Source organism: Typopeltis vanoorti, chromosome 17 (assembly GCF_054136105.1).
Source record: "Typopeltis vanoorti isolate ZY-2024b chromosome 17, IOZ_Tvanoo_1.0, whole genome shotgun sequence".
Classification (NCBI taxonomy): domain Eukaryota; kingdom Metazoa; phylum Arthropoda; class Arachnida; order Uropygi; family Thelyphonidae; genus Typopeltis; species Typopeltis vanoorti.
This window is the reverse complement of record NC_143565.1, coordinates 28383602-28401241: the sequence shown is the minus strand read 5'-3', so window position 1 is coordinate 28401241 and position 17640 is coordinate 28383602. Positions and strand designations below refer to the sequence as shown.

At 36.3% G+C, this 17640-nt stretch overlaps 1 protein-coding gene across 1 annotated transcript in view; it reads left to right on the top strand.

Annotated features, from left to right (window-relative positions):
* LOC150097244 (TOM1-like protein 2) overlaps positions 1-17640 on the top strand; it is a 253155-nt gene that overhangs the window by 68486 nt on the left and 167029 nt on the right. Inside the window, exon 4 of the mRNA XM_090407627.1 lies at positions 6738-6884. Coding sequence (XP_090263753.1) covers positions 6738-6884 — 147 coding nt within the window. The remainder of the gene's footprint in view (positions 1-6737; positions 6885-17640) is intronic.

Sequence of the window (17640 nt, the reverse complement as noted above, 5' to 3'; positions counted from 1 at the left end):
TCAGTGTTCCCACTCGCAACATCCTCTCCACCTGCTGGGCTCGCTTCTTTAACCGCACCCGCCCTTGATGCGGTAGCCCTCGTCCACTTCTCACAGCTGTAGGGCGATGTGGCTGCGCGTCGCTTAAGGGGTACGCCCTAGCCCTTATATCATTTTCTCTTCGACTCATAATCATAGTTTGAGTTGGCACTGAAGTTTTACGACCGGATGCCCTTCCTGACATCAACCCTCGCATTTACCCGGGCTTGGGACCGGCACCTATTGAGGCTAGCTTGCCTCCTTCGGTGGCTGCATAAGACGAAATGACTTAGCAAGATAGGAAAGACTCACCCCTAGCCCTCGAATACTCTAATAGCATCAGGGGAAAGGAGCAAGGAGAGGAGAAAGAAGCAAAGAAAGAAGAGGAGGGACCAGTCTACAGAATAATATAACAGATATATATTATATGAAGTAAGGCATGGTCCAGCATCAGGTACCTCGGGTTTGCCATGCCCGTACTCACTAAAGTGAGCCCTTGAGGATGGAGGCCTGAATAATAATAATAATAATTTAATATTTTTTTTTCTTCTGTTTTCATTGTACCGTGCAACCTCCCCCCCCCCCCCCAGAAGTAAGCCAATATACCTAATTTAATATATTTTTTTCTTCCGTTTTTATTGTATTTGCAACCTTTTTTTTTTTTTTCAGAAGTAAGCCTGTGCCTAATTTAATATATTTATTTTTTTTCTTCCGTTTTTATTCTGTTGTGCAACCTTTTTCAGAATTAAGCCTATATCCCATCTTCATGGGAACATACAACTATGACACTTGCATGCAGGCACTACAAAGAACAAAAAATTAGTTTTAATCCTTTCTCAGTGCTGATAATATTCCATTAAGCCTTCAACATGAATATTCACAAGAAATAGTACTTTAAAGGGGAAATAGTTTACTTGTTCTTTAGGTTCTCCATTCATTGATTCCTGTAGATAGGCTTATACATTAGTAACACATGACTATTAAATTATTTAAGGAATTTACAATGTATACTGGAATGTTAATTAAAAGAAACTTGAATAAATACTTCCTATATTTCAGCAATGTCACATTGCCATCTTCATGCACGCAGGCACTACAAAGAGCAAATGAGGCAGAAGAGAGAAAACTGATGTTGTTCCTGGATTCCTAAAGGTGCCCCCCTCCCTCCCTAGCAGGCTATATTGGGTTGTCTTGGCTGTTGGGCTGAAGTTCTCAAGATACAAGCTTCCCAAATTTGGGACAGTCTCATGCACTCAAATTTGTTGAGATTTGGAAAGTTTTTTAGAGCTGAGGCTGATTCCATGAACAATTTTTTGTATTTAAATTTGTTGTGGTGTAATAACGTGGCTTTCTTCCAGCATATTCTGTGGCAGGTATCCAGAGCATGGTCTGTAATCCCAGATTGGCTGTAATGGTGAAACCGGATGTAGTCTTTGTGTTCCGATATCCTGACACTTGCTGTCCTGCCTGTTTGGCCAGAGTAGGACAGTTTACAGCAGTAAGGGATCTGGTATACTCCAGGTAGGTCTAGGAGAAGTGGCTGGTCTTTGGTGGAGTGGATAAGAGATGCCAATTTCTTATATGGTTTGTAACAAGAAGTCAGGTTATATTTCTTTTTAAATTTTTGTTAACTTTTCAGAGGTGCCCTGGATATAGGGAATGGTGATGGATTTAGCCTTTATTATGAAGGTCGGGTGTATGTGTGTGTGTGTGTGTGTGTTTAACTGGTTTTAATATTAAAATACAAACTTATTTAATACTGACCATTTACAAACAAACTTCACATTATAGCCTAAAAGTGTCGCCAGCAAACTGTCTGGCTTTTTCAAGGCGTTTACGGAAAGACATAAAAACTAGTAAATGCAAATTGAAAAGAACATAAAAAACATTGTAAACCAACTAGTAGCTAAGGTTACACGTTCGCGTGACAGAGAGGACTTATTGTTCTTATTCATTATCACGCATGCGTGTTTGTTATAAACATGTAATGTGATTACTGGCTAGCTGTAGTTCAGATTGATTTAGAGAGAGGATCAGGTTTTTCCACGAGCTGTTTAGGATTGCACCCTGATTTCTGTTGAGGTTTCCACCAGTTATTAACACTATTGTGGCTTCCTTGAATAAACAATGTCTGTAGTCGTCATCCAGATATGGCATGGAGCTGTTTTGCCACTCTATCGTGTGGTTAGATGTACAGAAATGATGTGCTAAGCCGGAAGAGATACTTCTGTTGTGGTTTACATCACCAACGTGTTCTTTTTGTCTGATTTCTAAACTCCGTGAAGTTTGTCCGATGTAGGCAAGACCACAGGAGCAAGGAATGCAATATACTGCTGGATATTTGTAGAGTGGCACCTTATCTTTTGGGGATCCTAAAACTTGTCTGATGCTGGTGGTTGGTTTGAAGACCACTCACTTTGGTTTTAATATTTTTTGGATTTTTTGGGGGTTTTTTGGATTTTTCAGTGGTTAGGGCATTGTCATCTGAACAGATTAATATAGTGTTTTATAGTTATATAGTGTTTTTATAACCCCATATTGTTGTGAGCAGGGGAGAGAGATTGCTGATGAATGTATCTGCCTGTATGGGTGGGTTTTCTGTAAACAGAGAAAACCAAGGATCCATCAGGCTGGTGAGTGATTAGAGTGTCTAAGAAAGGGAGACTGTTGTTTTCCTCCTTTTCTAAGGTGAACAGGATTCTGGGAGTGTTGGTTGTTTACGTGTGTTAAGAAGGAGTGGAGTGTATCTGAGCCACGTGGCCAAATAGCGAATACATCATCTATGTAGCGAAGCCAAACAGTGGGTTTTTGTTGGGCTAAGTTTAAGGCTTTCTCTTCAAAATTCTCCATAAAGAAGTTGGCCAGGGATGGGGGAGAGTGGTGAACCCCATGGATGTCCCCTCTATCTGTTTGTAGAATTTTCCTTGCCAAACAAAATAGCCCGAGTTCATTGTGAACTGAAATAGGGCTGAGATATCAGGAGGACATTTGGCTTGGATGTGCTCTAAGGTTTCCTTGAGCGGGACATTTGTGAATAGGAAGGAGATGTCAAAACTGACCATTATGTCAGTATGTTGGAGTTAGAGGTTTTCTATACTGGCTTTGAAGTGGGCTGAGTTTTTTGTGTGATGGTGTATTGCCAGTATAGTGTGTGAGAGCTTTGGCTAAATGTTTGGTTAATTTATATGTGGTGGAATAAATGCCATCCACTATGGGACGTAATGGCACATTTTATTTATGTATTTTTGGAAGTCCATATATTGAGGGAGGTCAATAGTTAAAAGATTTTAGTTTGTTGGTAACTTCCACAGGCCAAGAAGTGACCTTCTTAAGGAGCTTTTGGAGTGTTCTAATTTGTGAGTTGGTGGGATCATATTCAATAGGGAGGTAGGTAGAGTAAAAATATAGCACTTTATTATGTTCTTTAAATTGCTTTTTGTTTTTTTATATACTTTATTCGAAATCTATCTATTCAATATTCCTTTTTCTTTGCTTATTATCTTTATCTTACTTAACAGTCGTATCTCCGAGTTCTAATCTCATTGCTTGGTTTAGTCTTGTCACTTTTAATCTTTTGGTCTACAATTTCATCCCCCCCCCCTTTCAAGGTCGTAACCATTCTACTGTCACATGTGCATAGTTTAGATTTAGAAATTGCCTCTGGCTGGAGCCAATTACTTTGTCTAATTAGCTGGCTTTCTCTAACACTGATCTTTAAAAATTTATTTGTATTAACGACTGCACCATTAAAGATCGTGCAAGGAATTGTTTGTCTTTCCTATACATGTAAGAGAAATGCTCAGCAGAACACGGAAATATCTCTAAAATTCAGCTCTAAACCAAGCAACGTTTGTAACTTACTATTTAGTCAGTAATGGCTACTTCTAATCTCAAGGACACACAGGTTCTATCTTTTTATGAGAAGTGCATTGGTAAGTTGAAATCAGGCAAGTTATTTAACAAACAAAACAATTTATTCATGCTAGGACATGGTAATTACAAATTAAAAGAGAAAAGATTTCACACATATCTAATTTACCAGGCTCTTATCAATTTAGCTAAGTAACAAAGCAATGCACGTGTTTCTCAACTTACTTAAATCAGTACTTCTAGCCTTTAGTTTAGAGACAATGACAAATATTTATGTTCAAAATTATATCAGACACGTGGTTAGTTTCATACACACTTTAAAACAATTTAAATTAGACCATTAACAGAATTATTCTTAACTAAGCTTCATATTCAATCTCTCCCTCAAACACTAACTCTTAACCTTTAACAATTGCTCAGAATTCTTTAGACAGTTTAGACCATTAACAGAATTATGCTTAACTAAGGTTCACATTCAATCTCTCCCTCAAACACTAACTCTTAACCTTTAACAATGACCGCTTTACATTAGCAATTGCTCAGAATTCTTTAGACAGTTATTTCACGATAATTTAGAAGTGCTGCCTTCCCACTTCATAACCTTACAATATGCTAGCAATTTTATAATCAACAATCCCTGCTCTAAGGTTCACAAACCATAACAGTTCTACATTATTCTTACTTGTTACATTTCTCAGCCAGTTCCTCAGTCACAACCCTAGGGATCATGAACATAACCTTCTTCTTTCCCAATAGAATGGCAAAGACATTATTCCATGGCAATGTCAATATAGCATTCTTGGAGATCACTTATCGAACTTCGCAACAGGACTTTCTGGAACAGGCTGACACTGCTATATATTGCTACCGGAAATTCTTTCCCATCCTTGGAATGGCTGGATACAGGAAAACCTTCTTCAAAGTGAGAGCAGAGAGCCAAGCTAAACAGCAAGTTTAAACAACAAGTTCTGTATCCAGGAGCAGAGCACCTGTCTCCTTTTTATTCACCGGTGATGGCCTTTCCCCAGATGCTCTCCCAGGGGTGCCTTCCCCCCTGTGAAATTGCTAAGTCATGGTGGGAAATCCCGTAACTCGCTGACCTTCGTGCCTGGCGATAGCCTCAGGTCTACATTCTAATTTTGTCTGGGCTATCTCTTTGTTTGCACAATATTGGCGGTCAGATAACTTAGCAGTTAATTCTAATATTTTTATAGATTACATGTTGGTTGTTAAATAATTCAGCAATTCATTCTAGTATTTTTCCAGATTACAAAAACTTTCATGAAAATTTGTTAATTTAACTATAAATATTTCGCATTGACTTTCTTTTTTCAAGTAAAATCGGTATATAAGGATTTTATACAAAATTCCTTCTATACAAGATTTTATAGTAGCTTGATCTAACAATAAAGCATTAAGCTTACCTGTATAGTCATTTTGGTTGAGAACCACAGTGGCATTTCCCTTATCCACTTTGGTGATTACTATTTTTTTGTTTTTCTTCATTTCCTGTAGAGCTTTATATTCTCCTTTGCATAGGTTGGTTTTTGGAGGTCTTGCTTTGGTGAGAAAACCGCTACATCCAGTCTGATATTGTTGGAGATATGGTTTTGAAGGTTGCGGATGCCACATTCTATCTGAATCATTATTTCTTCAGCCAGTATTTTCTTAGGAGTTATGGCAAAATTGTAGTCATGTGCCAGTGCTTTGAGTGCCTCAAGATTGGTTGATTACAGTGTTGAGTGGTTGTTGAGGTTCGGAGGTAGAGTCCTCTTTCAAGTTTTCAAATTTTTTGATGTGCCAACTTCATATCTTTTCAAATTCCTTCTCTGCTGAAGCACACTAGATGTCATAGAGAATCATCCAAAGGTTGTGGTTCAGCATAGTGGAAAGCTCCTCCTCTAATGCCCAAATAGCTTTGTTTATGTCGGCCAGGAGAATGCGTGCAGCTGTAATTTGTTCTCATAGTAGAGTGAAGCTAGTGCAGTTATAAATGAGGAGAGCCTTCTGTGAAGAGAAACAGTGCTTTAATTTTACACAATTTGGTTTTGCCTTTCATCATCAAGTTGTATCAGTGTGCTAACAAAAACTATGAATTTGCAATAATATCACCTAAGAAGTTTATCTGATCACTGCATTCCACATTCAAATATCTCACAGTAATACTTAATCTACAATTTGTTCAAAATTAATCAAAATTACAAATCATTACATACATTACATCGATCATTACAACATCAAAATACAAAATTAATATACAATGCCGGCCTGGTTGGCCAAATGGATAGCATAACTGCTCTCCAGCCAAAAGGCTGCGGGTTTGAATCCTGCCTTGGGCGTTTGTGATTGTCTGTGGAAATACCAGTGGTGGTCAGCAGTAGATGGCATTGGTATAGTTGTGGTCAGTTGGTGATTGAATGGTGGAGACGGGGTAGTAGAGCAGGTGCCCCTCCCTCAACGAGTCCCTGGACTCCCTGGAGGTGTCTAATAATAATATATCATTATTTAGACAATATTGGCACACATTTAAATATAAAACTTACTTATCTTGCTGCAGCGCACACAATGACTAATGTTTTAATTCATGCAACCTAGTGCTGAATTTATTTTTAAAACAAGATGCAGTTTTATCAATCTAGAATTCATTTTGCCTTACTGATTTTAATTGAAAGCAGTTGATTATATAAGATTTTGATAATTCTTTATGATGTGTTGTAGGTACAGTGTAATGTAAAAATATACTGTTATATAACAGTTGTAGTAAGAAGTTTGAATTCTGTAAAATGAACTAATTCAATAATCTCACAAATCAATTTTTTTAAAAAAAGTTTACATATTTGACATTTTAGGTTTTGGAAACATGTGTAAAGAACTGTGGCAAAAGGTTTCATTTACTGGTTACTCAGAAAGAATTTGTTCAGGAATTAGTTAAGCTTATTGGACCAAAGAATGATCCACCTACTGCAGTTCAAGAGAAGGTGTTAACTCTGATTCAGGTAAATGTCACAAAAAAAAAGTCTTACTTTATAATTATTTTGTTTATGTTTTAAAGTGTAGTGAGACTATGATGTTATTATCATTATCATCATAGGATCTGCATGGAGTCATGATACACATTGCAGGAGGTCTGTTTAGATACCACAGTTGGTGTCACTTTTTGAATTTATACTCTGTCTTGTACTTTCGTTGCTCTCTCTTAGGCATATTCCATTCATCTGCTATTCTCCATGAGAAATTAAAAACTACATACTTCTCAACAGCTTATGTCTGAATTATATTACCTCATCATCTTCTGTCTGGATTATCTGCTTTTAATACTGATAGCCAACATTCCACAGTGTCATATTTTGTCGCTCACTTTTCTTCTTTTACTAATGTTTCTTCATCCTTGTAAATCCTGGTGACCAAATGTCAGGCAGTGCAGCCCAGATATGGTATCAGAGCATGAACCATTCCACTGTTTTTTTATACTGCTGCCCATTGTTCTCACTATTACAGCACTTTATTGATTTTCTTCAGTACTCTGCAGTGTTACCTTAACTTCAGATTTTTATCCACCATTATCCTAAGATTCCTTGATATCTTCACTTCTCTAATACAGTTTCCACTAACAGGATAAGTTACTTCTATCTGTGATCTCCCAAGTTTTGAACTTGGAGATCTGCAAATAGAATGAGAGATCCACTTGATTGAAACCCTATCCATACTCATTATCCACTTCCCATCTTAGATCCTCCTGAGAAGGTTCAGCAGTGGCACATGGCTAATAGCTAGGTGTGCTGGTAAATTTTTAATGAACATTTCACTAAAACAAGAATAAAGATCAGTGATATTAGTGAAGTGGTTAATTTGCAGAATGGAAAAGCAAAAGAGTTGACTGTTTTGGCAGGAAAAAATGATTTGAAATGGGAGAAATATGCAATGAAAGTCATTAAAAGAACAAAAATGAAGAGTAAAAAAGTACAGATTGTATATCTGTTGTTTCGGTATGATAGAAAAGAATTGTATATAAAAAAAAAAACATGGTTGCTAATGAATCAATGAGAAGATTGTGCAGGGGGAATGGTGTGCAGTTTATAGATGTATGAAATGAATTTGATGGATAAAAGGCTTATATATGCCTCATGGACTACATATGAATGGTTTTGGAGTTAGATAAGCAACAAAATTACATGATAACCACAATAATAAACTTTAAGGAAAGTACAGATATTTTGTACTGAAAATAACAGTATATCAATGTGTAGAATCAAGCAAATCACTGAACAGAAATACAAAGTACATACAACAAGCGCTTTACCAATTTAAAAAACAAACAGACAAACCTATATGATGATTTTCCACTTGACGTGAAAATTTTTGAATTTTTTATACAGTCAGGATATTTCAGCTGGTAAAACAAGATCTATACACAGGTTTAAGACACTGCGATGGGTTGTCCTCTGTCTCAGCCTTTGGTAAACTATTTTTTTGAACCATCCAGAAGATACCTTGTTCTCATCCATTCATCCATAACCCTCTCTTTGGTTTTGTTACATCGATGACATTTTTGCTTTTTGACCTCATTATGAAATTGAACTTACCATTTTTCTACATTGGATCAATAGTCCTCACTCACACATTCAGTTCACCATGGAAAAATAAACTGCTGGTAGCTGACCATTCTTGGACATTCTTCTTTACTCACACAGTCTCCAGTACTTTGTCATCTGGTGTTTATTGAAAACCAACCTTTACTGGCAGATACATTCATCAAAATAAATGTTGGAAGATGTTGGAAGTGTAGAAAAAAGAAACTTCCAACATTCATCAAAAATCTGCTAATCACACCTCTAAAAAATGAGTGTTATCAAGTCTTTAATTAACAGAACACATAATGTGTACTCCTCTTCCTCACTTGTCACTATCAAAACTTTAATGGAATTAAATAGTTGCAATCCTTAGCAAATTCAGCAGATTTTTCAACAGACCACAGGATTCCAATGCCTTATATTTCTGGTATCTCTGAACCTGTTAGTAGAATTTTGAAGAAGTATCATCACCTTATTCCTACATATTTTCCTAGCAAAAAAAATTTCTCATCTGTTACCATCTACAAAAGACAAACTATCACCTCTATTCTTAGCTGGTGTTCACCTGATTCCTTGTGAATGTAATGTGAGCACACAGGCCGTTCTGTGGAAAAAATAATTAGCATGAATACTACATGGAATATGTGAAACCTCAGAAGTCTGGTTTGGCACAGCATAGTATTGACATTAAACACAGTATCAGGTGTGATGAAGCTTGGCTTTTCCATAGATGCAGTTTTAAATATGCATGCCTTTCAAAGAAAGTTATGGAACTCCTTTTATATCGGCATAATCTAAATCAGAATGATTGTCTCTTCCCCCCCCCCCCCCAAAAAAAAAGTTTGGGAGATTCTCATTTTATGTAAATAGCAAAAATAATTTTAATATTATTTATTAATATTAATCATTTTTAATTGGTAAATTGATTGTTCTATGTGCCTTGTATTCCTGTTCTTTGATCTGCTTTGTTTCTACACACTGATGATGTACTGTTATTTTCAGTATGAAATATCTGTACTTTCATTAATAACATGTAATTTTGTTGTTTGTTGTGCCACAGGTACCCTTTAGAGATTAGATTTGGAGTTAGATGTTTGGAGAAAGTGTTCTTTAGTGAGAATTTTGAAGTGCAAAACCAGAGAAATTAGTGATATTAGGTAGGTTGCAATCAATCATATGTCTGACTGCCACTGGGATAAGTGAATGTGTGTGTGTGTGTGTACTGTACTGAGAAAGTGTTCTTTAGTGAGAATTTTGAAGTGCAAAACCAGAGAAATTAGTGATATTAGGTAGGTTGCAATCAATCATATGTCTGACTGCCACTGGGATAAGTGAATGTGTGTGTGTGTGTGTGTGTGTGTGTGTGTGTGTGTGTGTGTGGCGGGGTGATTTTACAGGTCAATTTGAATGGATTGGTAATGACATTACACAAGGGTAACTGCAGAGCCATGAGGATGCTGAAATGCATGTTCACGAATGCCAAAAATCAGAAATAAGGGAGAGGAATTTTTGCATTGGTCAGCTCAACTTGGCTAAAAATTATAGCCATTGGCGAGACTGGTTGACAGAAAATGATATAGTTACAGAGCTAGAATGTAAAGGGTATTGTATTCAGAGGGAGAATAGGGGTAATAGGACAGCAAGTGGGATGAAGCTTATGCCACCTGCTGTCCTATTCCCTCTTTTGGTGTGAGATAAAGGACAGTAGTACAAAATATATTGTTGGTTGCTGCTATAGACCAGGAGGTCCACAGAAAGATGTAGATGCCATGCATTGGAACTGAAAAAAAAAAAAGACAAGATGGAAGTGGAATTTATACGGTTGCTAAGGGATAATTACCTAAACATCAAGTCATGGGGGCAGGAGTTTGAGAGTACTTGATCTGGTAATAGCATTAGAAGGTATATCCATAATCAAGGTAAATAAACTCAGAAAAAAAGAAAAACCTTGTGGAGAGAATAGAAAGGAAAAGGTGATCAGCATATTTATGAGCATTACAAAGTGCAAGCAAGAAGGGTGACCAGTATGGTGAGAAAGTCCAAATCAGGTTATGAAAGAAAATTAGGTCAAAGGAAATCCAAAAGAGTTTTTTCATTATGTATCAAGTAAGAGGAAAAATAATCATGGAAGAATGACTTTAATCAATGCTGATGATAGGAAGGTAATGACAGGAAAAAGAAATAGTTGAGCTGCTGAGCAATCATTTTGCAAAGGTGTATCATCCAGGTGGGGATTTGCAGTTGTTGATGTGACAGAGATGCATGTCAACATTGAAGTAGATGAACAAGGAGGTGTTCAGCATATTGAAAAATATCAACGTGAACATAGCTGGATGACATGTCAGCCTGTGTACTACGTGAATTTGCAACCGAATTGGCATTGCCTCTGATGAAGTTGTTCAGTCTAAGTCTTGGCTCTGGCAAGGTTCCAAAGGACTGGAAAGAGCGTAAGCAAACTACAAACCAATTAATATCTCATGAGTGGTTGTTAAAGTATTGGAAAATTTTGTTAAAATTGAAGCCAACAGTGTGTGGATAGAGATATGATACTCTATAGCAGGCAACACAGGTTTTTAAAGGTATTTTAATCGCTTTTATAATAAAGCGACAGTAGAAGTGGATAAAGAAAATAGCTACACCATGATGCTGCTGTATTACCAGGATATTGCAAATGCATTTCACAGAATATCACATGGGGAAAACTATTACAAAAGTTGGAGCAAATGGGAATGGTTATGAAGCTAGTAGCATGAATAGGGGAGGGGGATTAAAAGATAGACACTAGAGAGTAGTATATAGTGGATTTGAATTTAGGAGAATGAGGATCACTAGTGGAGTACCTGAGGGTTCTGTACTAGAGCCACTACTCTTGAATTTGTATATCAGTGATACAGGAAAAGATTTAAGGAGGGGGGGATAAACATGATGTAGATATCCTGCACGATGATTTAAATGAATTGATATTGTGGCCAAAGGATAATGATTATCAGTTTAATGTTGCAAAATGTAAGGTTATGCACTTTGAGTTGAAAAGGTACATAATGCGTATCACATTGTTGGTACTAGATTGCAGGAAATTGACAAAGATAGGAACTTGGGAATAATGGTGGACAGACAGTTAAAGTTCAGAGGACCCTATTGTTAAAGTTGGTAAAATAGCTCAAAGGTTGAATTAACAAGTAAAGATATGAAAGTTATTATCCGTCTTTATAAGGCAATGATTCAGCTGCATCTTGACTATAATGCACAGATTTTTCAACTGAGTTTCTTGGGAATGAGGGACTGGTAGAGAGGATTAAAATAACAATGACCAGCCTAGTTATAGGTCTGTGGAATGCTCCCTACGAGGAAAGGCTGAATCCATGTAGGTTACAGCAGGTGGAAAAGTGGGGAACATGATAGAAATATGATACATTTTTTTTTTTTTTGTATAAAAGGTAGTGTGGGTCTTCCATGATGAGTATTTGCATTCCATGGAGATACTGTATATTAATAATAAGTGTTTATATATTTATTCTAAGCTTTACTGACTTACAGTAATTGAAAGTGCAAAAATTTCAAAATAATAAAGTATATTCATTTTTTATTGTACTTTCAATCTAGCCCATTGATTCTTACAAAATTTTTTTGTTGACTTTTGCTGAGTTCTTGTATCCACAGTCAGTCTGGTTGCAATTTAAAAATGTGATTTGTCCAACAGAGTGGCATACCAATCCGTTAACTCTTTTTTCTAATAAATTTATAATAATTAAATCCAGTATATAATCTCTTGTTAAACTATTTCTCTACCCTCCATCCTCTTTGGCAACTACCAAATGGTAGGTTCTCCCTTTGTTAGAATTATAACCGAATGAAAGTATATGCAAATTCCATTATCATCAAACATCTGTTTCATTTTGCATGGGCCACTTCTTTGGAGAATGCCCAACAATGGTAGAAATGTGAAGTCGCTGATAGATGTGGAACATGGGGATGTTGTTACCTTAAGAAGTAGTTCAATCAAAATTAAGTACATATTTGTTGAAAAATAACATTCCTGAAAACATTCCTTTGTGCTTCCTTTCCACAGTCCCCTTGCTCCGTTGGGAAGGGGGCTGTGGAAAGGAAGCACAAAGAGTGCTGCTGAAATAAGCCCATTGGCTGTTTTTGTGTTGCCACATATAAGATTATTGCTCAGATGCCACTAGCTTCTGTGGATTAAAGTGCATGCCACTGTACAATTTATAGTGATTGTCAGTTCAACAACTGGCTTTAAGTTTGTACTAGCTAGTTCTAGGACACCACTGCCAATAATCCTCCTCATATTCACATTATAAGTAATTGCTATAAGTAACTGAATGTCTTTCTTCTAATCGGTGGTGGAAGTATCATTGACATAAAGGTTGAATGCTAATAGTCCCTATACTGAGCTCCATGGAATCCTATTCCTTGTAACATTGCTTCTCTTTACTGCTTACCCATACATTTGTTTGATACCATGTTGTCATGTTGCTAGTTACCAAATCAGCCTGCTGATGTAATATCTAAATGCATTTGTTGCAACTTAATTATCAACTTTGCATGAATAACTTGCCAACTGCTAAGAATTAAGTTGACAGGTTTTTAATTACATATATTCTAGTATATGCATTCCTTCATTATTGCCTTGTTATTTTCATTATGAAAGCATAAAAGTAATAATAGATTACTGAAATGAGAGTACCCATCAGTAAAGAGGGAAAGAAAACAATGCAATAATTATAAAGGAATTTCTGTAATGAGTATTCCAGGTAAGATTTATGCGAGCATACTTAAGAAGAGGCTAGACAAAGATCTGTATCAGTTTTGTAGATCTGGAAAAAGAACATGACAGGGTGCCAAGAGAAAAGCATTTTGAAACTGCTACAATTATATAGGGTAAGTAGAACATTATATAGTCTCTATTTGAGTTGTAAATTAGAAGTTAGAAGAAGCACATGAAGATGATTTGAGCTAAAATCTGGTGTGAGACAAGTGCATACTTATCCACTCATATTCATCATCTATATAGATCACATAATGAAAGAAAGCAGACATTAAACCTGATATCAAAGTTAGCTCTTTACTTTATTCTGATTATGTTATATTCGTAAAACAAATCCAATGCAAGTTTCCAGGATTTTTAACAAAAGTGAATAACTGATGTAAGAAATTAGGTAAGAAAATCAGCAATAAAAAGATCAAAACTGAAAAAATATGCAGGAACATGGAAAACTTCAACTTTATTCTCAATAGAAAATCAGTAGAACAAGTAAATGACAGATGACAGAGACTAATGTGAGAATTGAGGTAGATGCTTTGCATATTGAAAAGTATCAATGATATAAAAAATCAATATAAAATAATAAAAAAAATCAGCTAATGGCTTTTATTCCTTATAGGGAATAATTTTATTCCTTTTATTCCTTATAAGGTTAATAGACCAGGCCTTTTAACCACCTTATCTAGTTTTTGGAGACTGAGTGGGCAGCAGTAGAATCTTCACCAGCAGCCAGTCAGAGATAGATGGTCCAAGAATATCACTAATTATAAGCAGCAACCAATGAAAATACTGGCAAATAAGTTCTGTCATCTCTTGGTACCAAACCCCAACAAGATATGTTCTTGTCTGAAATAGTTTGAGTTCTACAGTTGATTTTCTTGAGTTTATGGGATGAAAATCCTGAGTTTCTGGAAGAAAAAACCTGCTTGTGCCAGAGATCAACTAACTCAGGAACTGGTCGAAGAAAGGTTTAGAAAAAGTTCCTCTGGTTAGTAACTAGACCTGAACTTAAGTCTATCTTTGGGTGGCCTATAAAATCATCATCATCATCAAATTCCTGGCATGTACCCTCAAGAGGTGTACAGGATATGATAGTACTACATGAAAAAAAATTACATCATTACTAACTTCCTATCTACAATTTTCCTCCAAATCAGTCTGTTACTTGTCAAGACTCCAACATTATCAGATCTTATATTTCTATCATCTAAGGCACTTTGTACCCAATCAATCCACCTATATCTTGGTCTTACTCTGGGTCGTTTTGCTGCCAACCTGGCAGAGAACACTTGCTTTGCTAATAAATCAAAATATAAAATCTATAAAATCAAAATATCAAAAATATCAATGTGAATAGAAGAGTGGGACTGGATGGCATGTTGGCCTGTGTGCTATGCAAATGTGCAAGAGAATTGGCAGTTCCTGTGATAAAGTTGTTTAATTCTCAGTTCTGGCACATTTGGTAAGATATTTCTATTACATAATGGTGGCAATAACACTGAAGTAGCAAATTACAAACCCATTAATATTTCAGGAGTGGTGGGCAAAGTATTGAAAAGTTGGTTAAAATAAATTCCATGAAAGGATGGATAAGAATATAGTACTCTGTGGTAATCAGCATGGCTTTGTAAAAGGTAAATTACTTAAATTAATTTATTTATTTCATATCCAAACACAAGTAGTATAGTAGTAAATAAGTGGTACAACTTGATTTACAACAAATTAGGATACATTACAATGAGATCAGCTTAGATTTGGTAGGTGAATTATACAGGGAATAATAATTAAATATGAAAAAAAGGAAACTATACATAACTTATATACAATAAACATGGTCAGATGTTCTTCCAGTATCTTGCACAATCAACTGCTCTTTCTGTGCAGGATATAAGGTCCTCTTTTGCACAAGGCGATGGAAGAAAGGGACAAGAAAGAAGGTATTCCATGGACTTGGTTGTCCCACACTCACAGTTGTCTGGGCCAGTGGGGTAGCCCCATTTGATGAGGTTTTGTTTGTAGTGTCCTGTGGTCCGGAGTCTGTTTAGGCTTTTCCAAGTATTCCAGTCCAAGTGGGCACCATGTGGAAGATGTTCGGCTGTTGGAATACCAGTATTATTTTCAGGATATAGTGCAAGCCATTGTTGAAGTCATGTCTCTGGGTGGTTTTTAGGTGTTCAGCAGTTGTCAGGAAGCTATGTCGGGATCTTAGTCTTTGGGGCACTGTGGTCTAGCTGAATCATTCATCATTCATTTGGCTGCTTCTTTCATCAGCTGAGAATGCAGATGTTCAAATTGAAGTGGATGCAACACCAGCCAAAGTATACAGGTCTTTTAGTGGTATTGGTTTCAGGTAACCTGTAATTAAGTGGCAGCTTTCATTCAATGCTGGATCAAATTTTTCAGCATGGCAGGATCTGGACCATACTGGGCAGGCATATTCAGCAGAAGAATAGCAAAGGGCCAAAGAAGATCTCAGTGTGCTAGGATCTGCACCCCATTTGGAGGAGGTAAGTTTTCTTAGTATGTTGTTTCTTGCATTCACTTTTGCCTTTTTTTTTTATGTGGGTTTTATATGAGAGGGTGCGATCGAGAGTCACACCGAGGTAGATTGGTTTCTAGGAATGTTCTATATTAGAGCCTTCCCAAGAAATCTATAGCTTCCTGTTGGCTTCCTTATTGTTAAGGTGGAAAAGGCCAGTCTGGGTTTTCAAGGGGTTTGGTTTTAGTTGATTGCTGGTATAGTATGTGGTGAGACTATTTAAGGCAAGTGATAGAATAGTTTCAATGGACTTGAAATTTTTTGACTGAGTAGCTATGGCAAAATCATCAGCTTAGATAAAATTTCTAGTTCCTGGAAAGATGGGGGGGGGGGATCATTAATGTACATGTTGAAATGTAATGGTGATAACACACTTCCCTGGTGGGGTGGGCATTTTTTTGGTGGTGCCAGCGGCTCTTCCTACCCCCAAGGTCCACGTAAAAGCGTCTGTTTTCCAAGAGTGATTGGATCAGGAGGACAAGGCAATAGTCTCTAGTTATTTTGTATATTTTATTTCTGAGTGTGAGATGGTTTATGGTATCATATGCTGCAGTTAGGTCTAAAAAGACTACTCCTGTGGCTAGTTTTTGCTCATAACCATTTTCTATATATTGAGTGAGGTTGAGAATTTGTGATGTGCAGAATTTGCCTGGTCTAAAGCCAGCCTGCTCAGCAAGCTGGTTCATAGAGTTTAAAGAGGTTGCTGAGTAGTGATATAGGTCTGTAATTTGTTGTTTCAGTTGAGGTTTTTCCCTGGTTTCAGAAAGGCCACCACTTTGACATGCTTCCAGAATAGTTAGCATCCTTAGGGTTCTGAGGCAAGTGTTGTATAGATTTAATAACCACTCTTTAGTCCTGGTTCCAAAATGTTTAATCTGTTCATTACAGACATCATCAAGGCCTGCAGATTTTCTAGGTTTAATAGGTTTATGGCAGCGTTTAGTTCAGTGATGGTGAAATCTGAGTTAATCATATTTTGTTCCTCACTTGGGGTTCTAAGTATCTTATTTTTTGTGTGTTTTTTAGTGAATTTTCCATTCAGCAGCAGCTGATGAGCAGTTTGATTAGCTGTTACCTGCAGATGCTCATATGGTTTAGTGAAATCCTTCCTAATTCTGTTGATAAAGTTCCATGCCTTTTTTTTTTTTTTTTCCCACAGGAAGCCTGTGAGATTATTATAAACCACCCCAATCTGAACAACGATGGTCTAAAAAATCCCAAACATATGGAAGGTATATATATTCGACCTTCCTCACCAAGAACAACTATAAACAGGATTGTAGAAAATCCAGTATTGTAAATCAAAATAAGAATTATAATACTAAAAATAGGACACCAATTGTTTCTGAAAGAAAACCATCTAAAAGAATGTTTATTCCTGTCATTGTAAAGTAGAATTTAGCTTGATGTAAAAATTTATTTATTTATTTTTTTTTATTTATTTATTTTTTTTTTCCACCAGAGGTCACACCAGTAGAATAACATGTGATCAAATCATTGTTTCTCTCGCTTACAGTTAATGATGTAGCTCAGCTTGTCCTGTATATTTATGTATGCTCCAGATGATGATCTTGATGTGAAGATCAAAATGTCAGGATAATAATAAAAGTTTTTTAACACGGTTGTAAATTCCATAAAATTTTCAAATATCAATACCTTGATATTTTTAAATTTGAAAATTTAAAAATATCAAGGACTTCTATTTGATTACTTACAACTTGACAACACTGGAGGGACTTCTTCTATGGAGCGGTCAAGATCTTCCATGAAACCCTTAAATTAATTTAAAGTAAAATAAACTTAAATTAATTAAAAGTAAATCACTAAGTCCTACCTTAGTAATTTACTCACATTTATATAAG